At 45.9% G+C, this 17997-nt stretch overlaps 1 protein-coding gene across 1 annotated transcript in view; it reads right to left on the reverse strand.

The window, feature by feature from the left end:
* The window catches only part of LOC135198254 (uncharacterized), a 476435-nt gene that overhangs the window by 206600 nt on the left and 251838 nt on the right, over positions 1-17997 (reverse strand). Inside the window, exon 6 of the mRNA XM_064225823.1 lies at positions 2279-2406. Within this exon, the coding sequence (XP_064081893.1) occupies positions 2279-2406 (128 nt within the window). The remainder of the gene's footprint in view (positions 1-2278; positions 2407-17997) is intronic.

A 17997-nucleotide genomic window follows, 5' to 3' on the forward strand; every position in this document is an offset into this window, starting at 1 on the left:
AATCAAATGAAGGGTTTGTTTCCTAAAAGCAATTTTTTTGCTAGATATGAGTTTTTCATTATGGTAAAAAATAAACCCTATAAATCAGGTAAAAAAAAAAAAAAAAAAAAAAAAAAAAAAAAAAAAAAAAAAAAGGAAACAAAAATTGGAAAAAAGGGCTTTGATTGTTCTATAGTGTCTTTCTAAGTTATATGCCAAATTTCAATGCCATAGCTTTAAAACTAAGTGAGAGGATAGAATTTGAAGGTCAATAAGTACAGTTTTGAGATACGGTTGTTCAAAGTTTTCCTTTTTATTTTTATAAAGACAATGTTAATAAATAATGATTGTTATGAATATATATTTCTTTTATGGGTATTAATAAACCAAAACTATGTTATTTATCATAGTTTCATCATAAATGATGATCCCTTTGCTTATATATTGTAGCCTGGGGCACTGCGTTAGGCAAGACTGGGCACTCCTTCCTACGCAACTCTCTCTCTCTCTCCTTCATTAACTCGGTTTATTACAGCAAATTTGCTTCTTCTGTTTGTTAGCGAAATGTTTTCTTTGTATTTTCCTCTTAAGCATGATGAAATATAAACAAACATAAAAGCAAGAGAATGTCAGAGGTGAAACTCGATTGTGTACTCTCTTTTTACGAAGACAATGTTCAAAAATCATGATTATTATGAATTTTATATTCTTTTTTGGGTATTAATAAACAAAAACTGTTATTTTATCATAAATGAAGATCCTTTGCTCAAAGACCACAGCCTGCCTGACGCTTACTATGCACCCCTCCCTCTCTCTCTTTACTAACTACGCTAATATCGCGTATATCATGATATTCTGTAATCATAGAGCAAATTTTCTTCATCTGTATGTTAGCAAGATGTTTTGCTTGTCTTTTCCTCATTGGCATGATGAAATTCTTGCCGAAACAAAGATAAACATACGTAAAAGCAAGCGAATGTCAGAGGTGAAACTAGAACGTGTACACTACATGTGGTTTGTGCTTGCACTGAAAGGTGGTAAGCTGACTCCCTTCGCTTCTGCAAATCATGAATCTCTACAAATGCCATTGCTCACAATTTCTTTGACAATAATTATCAAAATTTACGATAACAGAAGAAATGTTGCATTTTCTTGTATGGATTAATGTTTTGGGGTTATTGAGTTATATTTACTAATTACCCTGTAACTACGAAGTAAGAGGAATTTTGACAAAATATTTTGTTTACATATTCTCCATTGCCATACGAAGCTCTATGAATTTTTTCATGACTTTGCATTTTTTGCCCTATACCCCCATACATAAGGGTACCGGCCGGCCCACTTAAGTGGGTTAGGTTATTATAATAATCTTTATTTTAGGTTTCCTTTAAGTGAGGGTTCCAGGCCCATCCAGGTTAGGTTAGTATGGTAACCTTTTTACTAGGTTTCCTTTAAGGCCCCCTAGCCTGGTAACACATTCTACTAGGTTAGGTGGGTTAGGATAGTAAGGTAACCTTTATATCAGGTTTACTTTAAGGATGGGGTGGTTTGGCCCCTGGCCAGGTAACACAGCCCATTAGTTGGTATGGTAAACTTTATATTTGGTTTCCTTTAATGGGGGGTCCAGGCTCCCCGGCCATGTAACACGGCCTACTAGGTTAGGTTAGGTTAGTATGGTAACCTTTTTATTAGGTTTCCTTTAAGGGGCGTTTTTGCCATACACACATTCCCCCTGAACATTGGAATATTGCTGGGTGACTGATGACCTCTCAACCCCCAGAAAAAAGGCTGGCAACCCTTTGGGGGAGTTGCGACCCTCAGGTTGAAAACCCTCTGGCCTAGAGTAGAATGTTTTTCTTGGAAATAAACTGAAATGACATGTGCCGCCACCCTTGTAGCCACCCCAGAGTTAATGGTAGCTAATTCAATAAGGTTACAGATCATGGGAGTTGCCAGACCAAGAAGTGCCAGATTTCATAAGTTGGACAGTATGCTATCATCAAGAAAATACAATAAGTATTGTAGCTTTTCATGAATTTTTACTTTACTTAATCCCCCACTGCCTGGTCTCATGCAGCTGGGGGTAGAAAGGAAAAAGCACAGAACCATAAAGTAGTATTAAGGTATATCAGGCTCACTATCAAGTAAATTCTCTAACAGACAATACTCATTTGCGACGACTCAAGATAATTTTGTCTACTGACAATGATTCTTCACTAACACTGCACTTCATCAGGCAGTGAATTATAAAAAATATTGTTTGCAAAATGTGTGTACAATACTAGACTGTTGTACTAACTTTGTGGTTTTGCTGCCATAACAAGCAACTGCGCAGCCCTTGAGACTGGGGATGTAAATGGATTGCAGGGGGGACCAGCAACTGCTTCTTCACCATTGGTTAAAATCTTATTTTCCAACCAACCTATGCTGAAGAAAAAGGCAAAATTACAGTACGTAATTCCAAATCATGAACAGAATCAATAAAACTTGAAAAATTCATATCCTAAATATGACCCTCTTGCAGAACATACAATAGAAAAGTTTACCTTTATTACAAATTCCTTAATCTCTAACTATGAACAGTATGGTTTTCTTCTTAGATATAAAGAAATGTTAAGCACAAAAACCAAAATAGTATACTGTATTTTGCATAATCATCCTCATAAATATTGCATGATAACCCACTTAATAGTTTTGACACACATCGTAATACACTATAACTTGAAATAATTTTTATACAAACCCAATATGCATGATTAGCCATTTCATGTGCAATAAAATTGTATTAGAAGCTTCAAAAGAAGGAAAAACTTAAAAGGAGGGAAAAATGGCATTCAGGATTATTACTGTGCATGCATGGGCAGATAACCAGGTTTCAAACAAATATGAAAATTATTATAATAAAATTTATCATTTTTTTATAGGGTGCTTGTTGTCTCATCCTCAAGGATTATCCTTCCATGGTCTCTCCAGAGCTCCATGGTGACCAGATTAATGTCAAAGAATTCTCTTTTAGTAATTTAGCAGGTCTTGTGTTGTAATGATACACATTATAATGTGATAGAGTATAAATGGGCTCAGGAGAAGAGGGCACTCCCTCTTATCCTCAGCAAATGCTGAACCCAGTTTACCGATGTTAAAACTGCAAGAAGAAGTGGCTATGCGCATATGCAGCATCATATTGTTTACATACAGCCAAAAACGGACCAAGGAGCCATTCCTCTTCTGGTCGGTGAACAAACCAGAGCTCTGAAAATTTAGTTCTTCGCTTATTGATTTCATTACTGAGGATCATGGAAGCATCTGAGTTGAAAGCTAGTGGTAAGTGCAAAATTTTAAGTTCCAGTTAAAAATTTGGTATTTCTGGGCTCAGTTCGTGTCGCTACGTGAAATAATCCTTAAATTCATTATTTCTAGGTAAATGATACTAACATATACCAGAGAAAAAATAAATAAATTCAGGAGGATGTCAGTATAACTGACTCGCTCACCCTAAATAAAAGAGGGTGTCGGTATGGTATCTGGGGCGAGTGAGACCACTACCACGAACCTCTTGCCATCTAGAATTCTCCTACACCAAAATCCCCCTCCTGAGAGAGCCGATCCACAGTCAGGGACCGCAACTACTACTACTACGCTACGTACCACGCCGACTGCCGCGCCTCTGGTGGTCATCCTTTTTCGTTAGCATACTAGGTAGCACGTGCCCACTTTTCCTCTGTGCTTTTGTGCTTTTATCGTTGGATTTACTTCAACCATGGAACTTGCAGCTATCGCCGCAGCTAAGTTAAGTACCCCGAAAGGTTTGAATTTAGTTTTGTCAGCCAGGGACCCTTATTTACCGTTTTTTAAGTTTGAAATGGTCACCTGGTCTGGCGCATGGCGGCCAACGGCCCGCCTCGTGTTCGGTTAGATTTCTCGGTCCTCTATACCGTGACATCTATCACAGAATTTAACTTTCATGGGTCTTATCACGTGCTACACTAGTTCCCATTATCTTTTACATCGTATTTCTGGGCTCAGCTCGTGTCGCTGCGCGAAATATCCTTTAATCTATTATTTCTAGGGTAAATGTACTAACACATACCAGAGAACAAATAAAATAAAGAAAAAGGTCAGTATAACTGACTCGCTCACCCTCCAAGAGGGTGTCGGTATGAACACTAGGCGAGTGAGACCACTACCACGAGCCAAAAGCCAATAGAAATCTCCCACTACAAAAACCCTCCAAGAGGAGAGCCGACCCACAGAGTGAGCAGCTCGTACTACTACTACTCCATCCCATGCTGCCGACTGCTGCGCCTCTGGTGGCCATCCTTTTAAGTTAGCGCACACGAGTCACTTGTGCTATTTTTCTCTCTGTGTTTTTTGTGCCCTTTCGTTGGATTTTTACTATAATGGAGCGTGCAGCTATCGCAGCAGCTAAGTTAAGTACTCAGTATTTATGGTTAGTTGGTTTTTTCCGGTCCCGAGACAGTATTTGCCGTTTTTTAGGTATAAATACGTACTCGGGGTCGGAAGCATGGCAGCATGGTTCTGCCTCGTGCTGGGTTCGTTCTGGGTCTCCCATACCTAGAACATCCCTTGTCTGTGTACGCTCTATATATATTGTTATCCGTTTTACTTAGGGTACTGTCTACTCAGGTTTGTCATGCATGCATGTCTTTTACCTTATGTAGGCTCCTTCTATCCAGACCCTAGTCCCGGCTCTTTGTATCGGCCTCTGACTAGCTTTGAGTGGTAGACTTGCCTTCGGGTTAGTCGTACACTCCTGGATTTTTTCTCCTACTATATTGCTTTCTTTCTTTTATTTTTAATTAATTATACTATGTATTTTGTTATGGTTAGATTGTTAGGCGTCTGGCTTAGCCTAGGTCCTGGCTCATTGAGCCTATACTACCGCTCATCAGTTCGGTTGCTTCCATATAGCATCTCTCTGATCAGTTGGTTTTGGTCCAGTGGGCCTATATGCTACTGCTTTTCAGTTCAGTTGCTTCCCCATAGCATCTCTCTGATCAGCTGATTTTGCCCTCCGAGGCTTAGTTGTCTTGTTTTGGTCTTACCGCCTCGTGGTCACTACGTGATCACGAGACAAGCCAGACGCCTGCCAGCCATCACCTTCCCCCCCCCCTCCCGCTCTTCCATAGAGTCGGGGGAGGGTGGGTCGGTCTGCCCATGCTCGCTCCTCTTACCCGAGCCTGCCTCCCTCTCTCCCCCCAGGCGGAGGGACTTGGGAGACGGGACAGACCCAGACTGGTCTCGACCTCTCCGGCTTCTCGGTCCGGCCGGATGGTAACGTGTTGGGGGGTACTGGCCCTTCCCCCCATCCGTTGCTACCTTGTCGCTCCGGGCTAGCTCGAGCCTGTATGTCGTCTCGCTCTTTCCCTCCTTACCAGGGCTCCTTTCCTACCGGAGTCCTGGCATCCAGCGGAAAGTTATTAGTCCACCCAGTAGAGTGGACCGGAACATACAGTGGGTCCCTACTAACCTTACTGTATTGCTGAGTTACTACACTCCGCTACGCACTGGACTTGGTCCGGTTTGGTTTCGTTTGAGTTTTAGGTTTAAGTGTGATTAGGTTAACTATAAGTTTATCTTAAGTACCTTAAACCGGGGTTACCCCCCCTCCCTTCCATATCTTACCGGATCTCGCCGGGATTATAGCCCCTATTCCAGGCGAAGCCAGGGAGGGGTTATGCCCAAATTTTTTCCGAGCTCCGGCATGCAACGGAGTTCTTCTGTCCTTTAGCCTGTAAGTGTTATTCTTTAAGATACTCATGTGTCTTCCCACTTACAGGCCACCAACTGTGAGCATCCGGGATGCGCCGCCACACTTCAGGACCCATGTGGACACGAAGTTTGCCGGTCCCATGCTCCATGCGCGACTCTGCACGGGGACATCCAGGTCTGGTACCATGAGACGTGTACCATATGTTACGATCTGGTGAGCCAGCTTTTAGACGGGGTAAGTATTCCATCTCCGGTAGCTGCTCCGCTTCTGTTTTAATGCTTAAGTTTTCATCATTCACTTTAACTAAGCATCTAGTTTTAAAGTTATACTTAAGTTTTAGTTTTTAAGTGATTCTTAAATCTAATCTACGCCCTCTCTCAGGCGCCGGGCAGTGAGGGATACCGCACTGGCTACCCTGCGGGCCTGGGTCGGCGGTTTTGGGAAGAACGCCGCCAAGGGTATGCCCTACATTTTAGAGAAACGGTTGGCGGTATTAATCTTCCCCGGAGGTAAGGCGACAGGATACGTCGACCCAATAGAGGCGGCCCCGACTATCGCCTTCATCCAACAACAGCTGGCTGCCTCATTAGCTGACCAAGACCAGGATATCTCCACGGAAGTCGCGACTTTAGATATTAATGTAGAACCTATGGTAGGTGTAGACGATCTGTTGGTCGAGGTAGGTACTGTGGACACCCAAGGGTCACCCTTGGGTGTTTCTGTTTCTTCTACTCCTGCAACCTCTCCATCCTTCCAAGGCTTTACTGGTGATGATTTGTATACTCCTCCTGACGCTTCGGTTAGACCTAAGGTCAAAGGTCAAGTAGTGAAATCCTTGTCCAAGACGTCGTCGTCGTCTAAGAAAGGACGGCTCGGCTTCAGCCTCCTCACGTAAGTCTCCGGCCGGGAATCCCGGAGCACGTTACAGGTCTAAAGCTTCTAGCTCCGGCTCTAAGTCCTCAAGGAGTAAATCCTCCAGAGAGAGATCTCGTACTCCGGCAGAGTCACCAGTTCCGCTACCCCTGGTTCCAATTCAGAGCCACCCCTCCACCTCCGCAGCAGCTCCGGCTTTGGACTCCAATGCTGGCCTGTTGCAACAGGTGGGCGACCTGGTTGGGTCCTAAGAGTAGTATGGAACAAATGATCTCTCGATTGTCGGATAGGATTACTTCCCAAGACTCCATTATAGCCGGACTGAGAGAAGCCCCTCTAGCCTCTCCTCCACTTTCCAATACAAGTGGAACTCAGCTTCCTCCGTATGACTCGCTACCTCCGTTCTCGATGAACAACCCATGGAGAGTAGCGTCATACGCCCCCTTCCAAGACGGTCTCATTTCTATACCGGAATTTGGAACTCGAAGGATAGAGGACTTCGAGTTCTACCCGGAAGACCTCCAGCCTCCGTTCATAGGCTACGCAAGGCTCACAGCTTCAGCCATGGTTCGGGATGATAGGGTACCAAAGGAGACAGTCCTCTATTCACGTGACCAGGCTCAGAGAGAATGGCTCAGGTGTTTAGAGGACATGGATTGTTCTAATACCAAGATACAACCTTTTAAGAGTCCCTTTACCATTTTCACAATGGATAGAGTACCCCACTCGCCAGTTCCTGACAAGATCGCGAGGTCTACCATCCCAGCGGCCAGAAGGGGAACCCCATGCCTCAATTGAAGGAAGCAGATCCCACATCTCCGTTGCTCCCCTCAGCCGGAGAATTGTGGGAAGACTTGCCGAACACCTTCTCAGCTGGCAAACTCAAACCGGACTGTGCTATGGAGCAGTTTGGTGAAAAGCTACCCAGGCTCCCAGATAGCCTTATTCAGGCTGAATTTGACGCGAAATCGCGATTAGCCAGGTCAATTAACTCTATGGCTATGTCTGAGGTAGCAACCATAGCCTATGGCTCGGAACCGCTTTTAAACTCATGACAAAGCCCTGACTCAAACGGTACAGTCGGATATGTTGAGTTTGCCACTGCTAGAACGAATTGTAGGAAGCATGTCCTACAAGAGGCAACCATTCGACATGAGCCGAATAGGTTACTCTCGTCTAACATCTGGGGAGCAGATCTCTTCCCAGAAGCTATGGTGAAGGAAGTTCAGTCAGAGGCTACGAGGCTGAACCAGAGCCTTAAGGACCGTTGGGGCCTTACGGCTAAGAGGAGGCAAGACCTAACACCTAAAGGTAAGGGACAGAGGAAACCTAGGCGTTTCCATCCTTACCAGAAAAAGCAGCCACGCTTTCCTCAGCAAATTCCAGCGGTGCCCTTAGTGCAAACAGCCCAATCTTCCACTTCTAAGGCTCAATCACAACCAATTTATGTGATATCCCCTCAGCCTCAGCCCTCAACTCTTACACATCTCTCCAGCTTACAATCAAGCCTTCGAGAGTCAAGCTTCACAGAAGTATGACCGCTCGGGTAAGGGAGGCAGAGGTAAGCGTTCCTTTCGTGGGAGAGGGTCGGGAGGCCCCCTTTAATAGGGGAAAGCACTTCAGAGGAGGTCGAGGCGTGGTTACCAGAACCAATGAAGAACTTCAGGTAGGAGGGAGGCTGTTTCACTTTCGCCACCGGTGGAACTTCAGCGAATGGGCTCAGAGCATAGTATCAAAAGGCCTGGGTTGGAGCTGGTTGACGAACCCACCTCCATCCAGACCTTTCCGTCAACTTCCTTCCAAGAATTGACAGAGTACGCAGAGGACCTCCTTCAGAAAGGAGCTATAGCGAGAGTCAAGAGATTAAAATTTCAAGGTCGCTTGTTCAGCGTGCCCAAAGAAAAAAAAAGGCTCACAAAAAAGAAGGGTAATCTAGACTTGTCCCGCTTAACTTAGCCATCCGCTGCGACAAGTTCAAGATGCTCACGATCTCGCAGCAGGTGCGGACCTTACTTCCCCCCCCGTTGGGGGCCGTCACCACCTCTATCGATCTTACAGACGCCTACTATCATATCCCTATTGCAAGACACTTCCGTCCATATCTGGGTTTTCAAGATAGGAGACCAGGCATTCTCCTTCAAGGTAGTTCCCTTCGGACTCAACGTGGCACCCAGGGTGTTCACGAAACTAGCGGAAGTGGTAGTGCAACAACTCAGGTCACAAGGGATTATGGTAGTAGCGTATCTCGACGATTGGTTGATCTGGGCTTCAACAATCGAGGAATGCAACAGAGCTACACTGAAAGTGATTCAGTTCCTGGAATATCTAGGCTTCAAGATAAACAGGACCAAGTCAAGACTCACTCCAGAGTCAAACTTTCAGTGGCTGGGCATTCAGTGGAATCTATCTTCCCATACTCTGTCGATTCCGTCAACCAAAAGGAAGGAAATAGCGAAGTCAGTCAAGCAATTTCTAAGTCACAAACTGGCGTCAAGAAGAACTCAGGAGAGGATCCTGGGTTCTCTCCAGTTTGCATCAGTGACGAACGTCTTAATGAAAGCCAAACTGAAAGACCTAACAGAATCTGGCGCTCACGAGCAAATGTCAGGTCCAGGGACAAATTATCCTCAGTCCCTCTGATTCTAAAGAATCGACTTCGGCCGTGGGCGAAAGTCAAGAATTTGTCAGTGTCAGTACCCCTTCAGTTCCCTCCACCAGGGATCACCATCCACACAGACGCGTCCTTAAGCGGTTGGGGAGGGTATTCCCAGGTCAAAAAGGTTCAAGGAACTTGGTCACCTCAGTTCAGTCAGTTCCATATAAACGTACTGGAGGCAATGGCGGTGTTCTTGACTCTAAAAAGATTGCGCCACCAAAGTACTCCCACATAAAGCTAGTTCTGGACAGCGCAGTGGTAGTACATGTATAAACAGGGGAGGCTCCAAGTCACGTCATCTAAATCATGTCATGGTAGCCATCTTCTCCCTGGCAGACAAGTTCAGTTGGCATCTCTCCTCCACTCACATAGCTGGAGTGAGAAACGTCATAGCAGACGCGTATTCCCGATTCAAGTGCCCCAGAGTCGGATGGTCACTGGACAACAGTTCGTTCCAATGGATCCTCCAAAGAGTCCCAGGGCTACAAGTGGATCTCTTCGCATCTCAAGCGAATCACAAACTGCCGTGTTATGTAGCCCCCAACCTGGACCCTCTGGCCTATGCCACGGACGCCCTGGCTCTAGACTGGAACAACTGGAAGAAGATTTATGTCTTTCCTCCAGTGAATCTTCTCATGAAAGTTTTAAACAAACTCAGGACATTCAAGGGTCAAGTTGGCTCTAGTAGCCCCAGACTGGCCGAAGAGCAATTGGTATCCCCTGATTCTGGAGCTGGGCCTTCGTCCTCTTCAGATCCCCAACCCCAGGCTCTCCCCCCAGTCAGTACAAACGAAGACTGTGTTCGCTTCCTCAGGGATTCTCAAAACCCTAACTTTATGGACTTCATGAAGTTTGCGGCAAAAAGAGATGCGAATATTGACCCTCAGAATATTCTCTTCTTGGAATCCGATAAAAGGGATTCAACTTTGAGGCAGTATGATGCTGCTGTCAAAAAGTTAGCAATCTTCCTGAGAGAATCAGATATTAGAATCATGACAGTTAATTCAGCTATATCCTTTTTCAGATCCTTATTTGAAAAAGGTTTAGCAGCTAGCACGATTACGACAAACAAGTCAGCCTTGAAAAAGATATTTCAATTTGGGTTCAACATAGACTTGACGGATTCCTACTTCTCGTCTATTCCTAAGGCATGTGCTAGACTTAGACCTTCTGTAAGGCCTACGTCAGTTTCATGGTTCTTAAACGATGTTCTAAAACTGGCTTCAGAAACCGATAATGACACATGCTCGTTTATAATGCTCTTAAGAAAAACCCTGTTTTTATTAAGCTTAGCTTCAGGAGCAAGAATTTCAGAACTGTCGGCTTTATCCAGAGATCCGGATCATATTCAATTCCTTCCCACAGGGGAAGTCCTACTTTCTCCGGAACGTAGCTTTTTAGCAAAGAATGAAGATCCTTTGATGAGGTGGGAACCGTGGAAGGTACTACCCCTTCCACAAGATGTATCTCTTTGTCCAGTTACAACCTTACGAGCCTTTCTGTCCAGGACCTCCTCATCCTCATCGGGTTACCCTCTTTAAGAGGGAAAAAGGTGGAACTTTATCCTCATTAAGGCATCAGGCAACAAATCCTGTACTTTATTAAGCAAGCCAATCCTGACTCTTTCCCGAAAGCACATGATGTCAGGGCAGTAGCCACCTCATTAATATTTCCAACACATGAACTTCGATGAGTTGAAAAAGTATACCGGATGGAAATCGCCGACAGTGTTCAAACGCCATTACCTTAAGTCCTTGGAAGCTCTGAAATTTTCAGCAGTAGCAGCGGGTAACATAGTTTCCCCTGACTCTAGTTAATTTGTAGTAGAAGATTCAGTCCTCCTTTCTACCTGCCTCACCCAACAGTTCGTCTATTCCTACCATGTTCATTTACATTCACCTTGTGTCTTAGCTGCTTTTATGATAATGTAGTGGGTACCCCTTATTTTTTTGCTAGGGATACTCACAGATGATTATAGATATTGATCTCATGGATGTTACCCCCTTATTTTTATGCTAGGGGATACATCTTATTTATAATGGTTACGGGTTTTGTATATTAAGTCATATACATTCCTTATATATTATCATTGTTGATTAATTTGTTTATTTGATTATTTTAATTGCTATTATATTTTTGATACATGCCATTACACAGATACCTTTTTGTTACATGTAAACCATTTTACCTCTGTACATATGTAAATTACCTTATGATAAGAAACATGATTAGAATTAAGTGTAATTTAAGCATATTTACGGTTGTATTTTAAGCATATTTCTATTTTGTTTGACACTGTGTATTTGTATCTTTCGAGCAATTATATTCTTTTTGTATAATTTATTTTATCTTTTATTTGAGACCCTATTCTGTTTTATTTTATTACTTTTTGTTTACAATCTTGTGCTATTTCTCTGGTACGATTTCGCGCAGCGACACGAGCTGAGCCCAGAAAAGGGATTTTGACGTAAGGAAAAATCTATTTCTGGGCGATTGGCTCGTGTCGCCAGCGAAATCCCACCCTACCCATCCCTTCGCCCAAGATTGTCTGCTAACTTCAGGATGGCCACCAGAGGCGCAGCAGTCGGCAGCATGGGATGGAGTAGTAGTAGTACGAGCTGCTCACTCTGTGGGTCGGCTCTCCTCTTGGAGGGTTTTTGTAGTGGGAGGTTTCTATTGGCTTTTGGCTCGTGGTAGTGGTCTCACTCGCCTAGTGTTCATACCGACACCCTCTTGGAGGGTGAGCGAGTCAGTTATACTGACCTTTTTCTTTATTTTATTTGTTCTCTGGTATGTGTTAGTACATTTACCCTAGAAATAATAGATTAAAGGATATTTCGCTGGCGACACGAGCCAATCGCCCAGAAATAGATTTTTCCTTACGTCAAAATCCCTTTTTAGGGAATTCATAGCCAATACCTTAGATTTACGTTCATGCATGCATGTCTCTTTGTCTAGGTGTGTAGGTGCTAGAGTGATTATTTTATTTCTTCTAGTCCAGATCCTGGCTATTGCCCTCCATTTACGTGTCGGGTAAGGCTAGCTTCCGAGTAGTCGGCTTGTTTCCTTCGGGGAACTAGCCTACTTCTCCTGGACATCTCTCTCTCTCACTCGTGTTTTCCCTCTCTTTCTCTTCACGATGTAAAAATTTTTATCAATTTTATTTACTGCGTAGGGTTAGCATTTAGGGCGACCAGTTTAGACTAGGCGGTTTTGTGGCATTAGATCTTGGTCTAACTGCTAAGTTTTGTTGTATTATCGCCCCTTGGTCCCTCAGGCTCACGTGGTTGCTCGGCCTAGTCTGTTTGTTTTTTGCCATTATCAGCCTCTTGAGGTCCACATGCGATCGCGTGGTGCCTCTGGTCGCCCTAGTCCCAGTCCCCTTCCCCCCCTCCCGAGCGGAAGGGGGGGGGTCTGTCCTGGCTCACTTTCGGTCGCTATGGCAACCATCCGAGTACCTCTCCCCCCTCCCCCCAGTCAAGGGGGTCACGGGAGTTTGGGACAGCTAGGAGCACTGGTGGGCCGCATGTTCTCTCCTCGGGCTCTGGGGGAGCTCCGGCGTGGTCAGGGGTGGGGGTTGGCCACCCCCGTCTGGTTGCTTCGGTTCTTCTCCAGCGTTCCTTGGGTCTGATTTCTCTCCCCCCCCCCACTCTTGTTATTGTTATTTACCCCTTCGCCTGCTGACGGAGCACCTGCTAGCTATCCGGGTGTACCTTCGGTTGTCGGGGGGGTGGCTGGCGGAGGGGGGAGAGATATCCATTGGTCCAACATGCTTTCCCTAATTCACGTATCCCCTTCGTCATCCGGCGGAGCCCTTGCTTGCTATCTGAGCGCTCCTCTAGTTGTCGGAGGTGTTTTACGGCGGAGCTGCACGCTCCACAAATATACTATTTAATTTAATTCTAGCTTAAGTATGGGTAATCCTCTCTCGTTCTCCGGCGTGGTGTACTACTCCTTGAAACTCATTATGGGTGTATAAAAGCATCTGGTTGAATCATACTCTCCTCTCCGATGTACACCTAAGTTTTCCAACCAGTTATTAGGTCATAGACCTTCTTCCACCCGGAGTTCAGGGGTGGATTATGTCCAATAATTTTAGGCTACTCCGGCATGCAACGGAGTATCACAGTAGCCCTGTGAGTGTATGACGTTGATACTTATGTATCTTTCCACTTACAGGCTACTAACTGTCAGGAGGCAGGGTACAACGCCGTCCTCCAGGACCCCTGCGGACATGAGGTCTGTAGGACTCACGCTCCTTGTGCTACTCGCCACAATGAGCTGACCGTCTGGCATCACGAGGCTTGTACCATCTGTTACGACTTGGTGAGCCAGTTTTTGGATGGAGTAAGTATATACCGGTGTGGGGTTCGTTCTTTACATGGCATATACTGTCACATATCTTAATATTAACTTACTATATGGTCATATATATCATTGTTAATGATCCGTCCTCGGGGCTTCGTTAAGGAAGTCGCCGTTAAGGAAGTCGCGTCAGCTACCTTGCGGGCCTGGGTGGGAGGCTTCGGCAAGAACGCGCCGAAGGGACAGCCTTACATGTTAGATAAGAAGTTGGCTGTCCTGATCTTCCCAGGCGGGAAGTCGACGGGGTACGTGGACCCCACTGCGGCAGCTCCGACAATCGCGAACATCCAACAACAGGTGGAACAAGCCCTAATTGAAGGAGGAGGCCAAGACATCACGGCGGATGTAGCAACTCTGGACCTCAAATAGAGCCAATGGTGGTAGGTGCGGATGATTTGTTAGTTGAGGTAGGTTTGTTGGGCGCCCAAGGGCTTCCCTTGGGTGCCTCTGGATCTTCTTCCCCTGTCCCTTCATCTTCCTCCTTCCAAGGCTTTACGGGATCTGAAATCCCTACTAGCACGCCTGCTGCCTCTACAGTCCCCAAAGTAAAGGGGCACAGAGAGCAGAAGACCCTTCAGAAGACGTCGTCTTCTTCAACCTCTCGTAAGTCTCCGGCTCACAATCCCGGAGCAGAGAAAGCGAAGTCCTCTTCTTCTTTGCATTCAAAAGGGTCGAGAGGTAAATCCCTAAGGAGAAGGCCCGTGCTCCCGTCGAGCCAGTACCTTCTCCCGCTGCCGGAACTCCTCCGGTGACCCCTGCTGGGGCCAGTGCAACTGGTACCTTCGATCCTGCTGCATTTACGGCAGGGGTCATGCAGCAGGTAGGAGATTTGGTTGGATCTATGAGTACGAGATTCGAACAAATGTTCGCCCAAATCTCCACCTCGCTAAAGCAGTCTGGACAATTGATTCAGAACCTTTCTGAACGGATGTCCGACCAGGAGAATCGGCCAGCAGGTCTGAATCAAGCACCTCAGGCCGACCCCCCGGTAGTAGGGGCTGGACTTACCCAATTGCCGGACTATAACACCCTTCCCTCCTTCTCTATGAACAATCCTTGGAGGGTAGCAGCCTATGTGCCCTACAAGGATGGTATGATCTCCATCCCAGACTATGGAACTCGAAGGATCGAGGACTTCGAGTTCCATCCAGCCGGCTTACAGCCTCCTTTCATGGGTTATGCTAGGCTGACGGAGACAGCCTTAAATAGAGAGGACAAAATTCCCAAAGAGACAGTCTTGTATAGCCGGGATCAGGCTCAGAGGGAATGGGTACATTGCCTGGAGGATTGGGATTGTACCAATACCAGACTCCAGGCATTCAAGAGTCCCTTCACTATCTTTGCCACAGAGGAGGAGGCACCACTCCCCTTTACGACCAAGATAGCTGAAATTACCTTGCAGGCTGTTATGAAGGATGAACCCCTTCCTCAGCTCAGGGAATCGGACCCTACATCTCCACTCTTCCCTGCATTTGGTGATCTGTGGGAAAACCTACCGGCCACTTTTACGGTAGGTAAACTCAAACCGGACTATGCCATGGAACAGTTCGGTGAGAGGTTACCCAGGTTGCCAGATAACCTCATTCAAGCAGAGTTTGAGGCGAGAACCAAGCTAGGCAGAACACTGAACTCCCTGGTTATGACGGAAGTAGCTGCTCTGACTTATGGTACGGAGCCTTTATTTAGGCTCCTAGCCAAGTCACAGACACAAACTGTACAAGCTGACCTGTGCGAGTTTGCGTTGGCAAGAAGGAACTGCCGGAAGCATGTCCTTCAGGAAGCAACGATTCGACACGAGCCAAATAAGTTGCTTTCCTCTAATATCTGGGGGGCGGACCTCTTTCCGGAGTCAGTGGTTAACGAAGTTCAGCACGAGGCGACGAGGCTTAACCAAAGCCTCAAAGCTCGTTGGGGTCTCTCTAATAAGCGGAAACCTGAGAACCCTTCCTCTTCTAACAAGAAGTTAAAGAAAACGAAGAGGTTCCCACCCTACAAGAAGCAGCAACAGCAACACTTTGTACAAGCTGTTCCGGTTTCTCAACCAGGACAACCGGCAGCGGCAAAGGGACAAATTCAGCCTATTCTCCTGCTGTCTCCACAAGGTCAGCCCTCGACCTCTTACGCTGTTTCCCCGGCCTTCAACCCAGTGCTTGAAAGCCAAGCTTTCCAAACCTTCAACAGGTTCGCTAGGGGAAGCAGGGCTAGAGGTTCCTTTCGGCAGCGAGGTGCAGGAAGAGCTACCAACAGAGGCAAGCACTTCCGTGGAGGACGCGGAGCTCATCCCGTACAACAGCAGTGAGACCTCCCAGGTAGGAGGGAGACTGTTCCTCTTCCGCCACAGGTGGGGGTTCAGCAAATGGGCACAGAGCATTGTGTCCTAAGGGCTGGGATGGAGTTGGATCAAACGTCCCCCTCCACCCAAGTCATTCCTTCAGCTACCATCAAAGGAATTGGCAGATTACACAGAGGAGCTCCTTCAGAAAGGGGTAGTGTCGAGAGTCAAGCATTTAAAGTTTCAAGGATGCTTATTCAGCGTGCCAAAGAAAGGCTCATCAAAAAGAAGAATAATCTAAGACTTGTCCCGGCTAAACTTATTCATTCGTTGCGACAAGTTCAAAATGCTGACCATCTCGCAGGGGTGGACCTTACTTCCCCGTGGGGCCGTCACCACCTCTATCGATCTTACAGACGCATACTATCATATCCCAATCGCGAAACACTTTCGCCCATACCTAGGCTTCAGGCTGGGAGACCAGGCATTCTCTTTCAAAGTGATGCCCTTCGGGCTGAACGTAGCCCCCAGGGTATTCACGAAAATAGCGGAAGTAGTGGTACAACAACTGAGATCACAAGGGATAATGGTAGTAGCGTACCTCGACGATTGGCTGATTTGGGCGTCAACCGTCGAGGAATGCCTCAGGGCCACAGACAAGGTAATTCAATTTCTGGAACACCTAGGGTTCCAAATAAACAGGACAAAGTCCAGACTCACACCGGAGTCTCGTTTTCAATGGCTCGGCATTCACTGGGACTTGACCTCCCACAATCTGTCAATTCCTGCGGTCAAAAGGAAAGAAATAGCCAAGTCAGTAAGGCAATTCCTCAAGAACAAACGGGCATCAAGGAGAAACCAGGAAAGGATCCTAGGTTTACTCCAGTTTGCATCAGTAACAGATGTTCTGTTAAAAGCAAGGCTGAAAGACATAAATCGAGTTTGGCGCTCAAGAGCAAATGTCAAATCTCGAGACAAGTTGTCAGTAATCCCGCAAATCCTTCGCAATCATCTCCGTCCATGGGCGGAGACAAAGAACCTGTCCAAGTCAGTTCCTCTTCAATACCCTCCTCCGGCGTTGACTATCCACACAGACGCCTCGCTAAGCGGGTGGGGAAGATATTCTCAATTCAAGAAAGTTCAAGGAACTTGGTCACCTCAGTTCCGCCAGCTCCACATAAACGTATTGGAAGCCATGGCAGTATTTCTCACCTTGAAGAGGCTTCTTCCAGCAAAGAACTCTCATATAAAACTGGTCTTGGACAGTGCAGTAGTAGTACACTGCATCAACAGGGGAGGTTCCAAATCAAAACATGTGAACCATGTCATGATAGCCATTTTTTCTCTAGCAAACAAGTACAAATGGCATCTATCCTCCATCCATCTGGCGGGAGTAAGGAATGTGATAGCAGACGCCCTGTCTCGATCAGTTCCTCTAGAATCAGAGTGGTCCCTGGACAACAAGTCGTTCCAGTGGATATGCCGGAGTGTTCCGGGTCTCCTAGTAGATCTTTTCGCATCTCAAGCGAACCACAAGCTCCCTTGCTATGTGGCCCCCAACCTGGACCCTCTGGCATATGCCATAGACGCCTTGTCCATAGATTGGAATCAGTGGAAGAAGATATACATCTTTCCTCCAGTGAATCTTCTATTGAAAGTACTGAACAAACTCAGGACTTTCAAGGGACAAGTAGCTCTAGTAGCCCCGGACTGGCCCAAGAGCAACTGGTACCCTCTGCTTCTGGAATTGGGTCTTCGACCTTGACGGATTCCCAATCCCAAACTATCTCAGTCAGTACAAATGAGGACTGTGTTCGCTTCCTCAGGAATTCTCAAAACCCTAACTTTATGGACTTCATGAAGTTTGTGGCTAAAAAAGATGCAAATATCGATCCTCAGAATATTCTTTTCTTAGAATCAGATAAGAGAGAATCAACTTTGAGGCAGTATGATGCTGCCGTTAAGAAGTTAGCATCTTTCCTGAAGGAAACAAACACCACAACCATGACAGTCAATTCAGCTATATCCTTCTTCAGATCTTTATTTGAAAAAGGATTAGCAGCTAGCACTATTACCACTAATAAAACAGCTTTAAAGAAAATCTTTCAGTTGGGTTTTCAA

Source organism: Macrobrachium nipponense, chromosome 22 (assembly GCF_015104395.2).
Source record: "Macrobrachium nipponense isolate FS-2020 chromosome 22, ASM1510439v2, whole genome shotgun sequence".
NCBI classification, from domain to species: Eukaryota; Metazoa; Arthropoda; class Malacostraca; order Decapoda; family Palaemonidae; genus Macrobrachium; species Macrobrachium nipponense.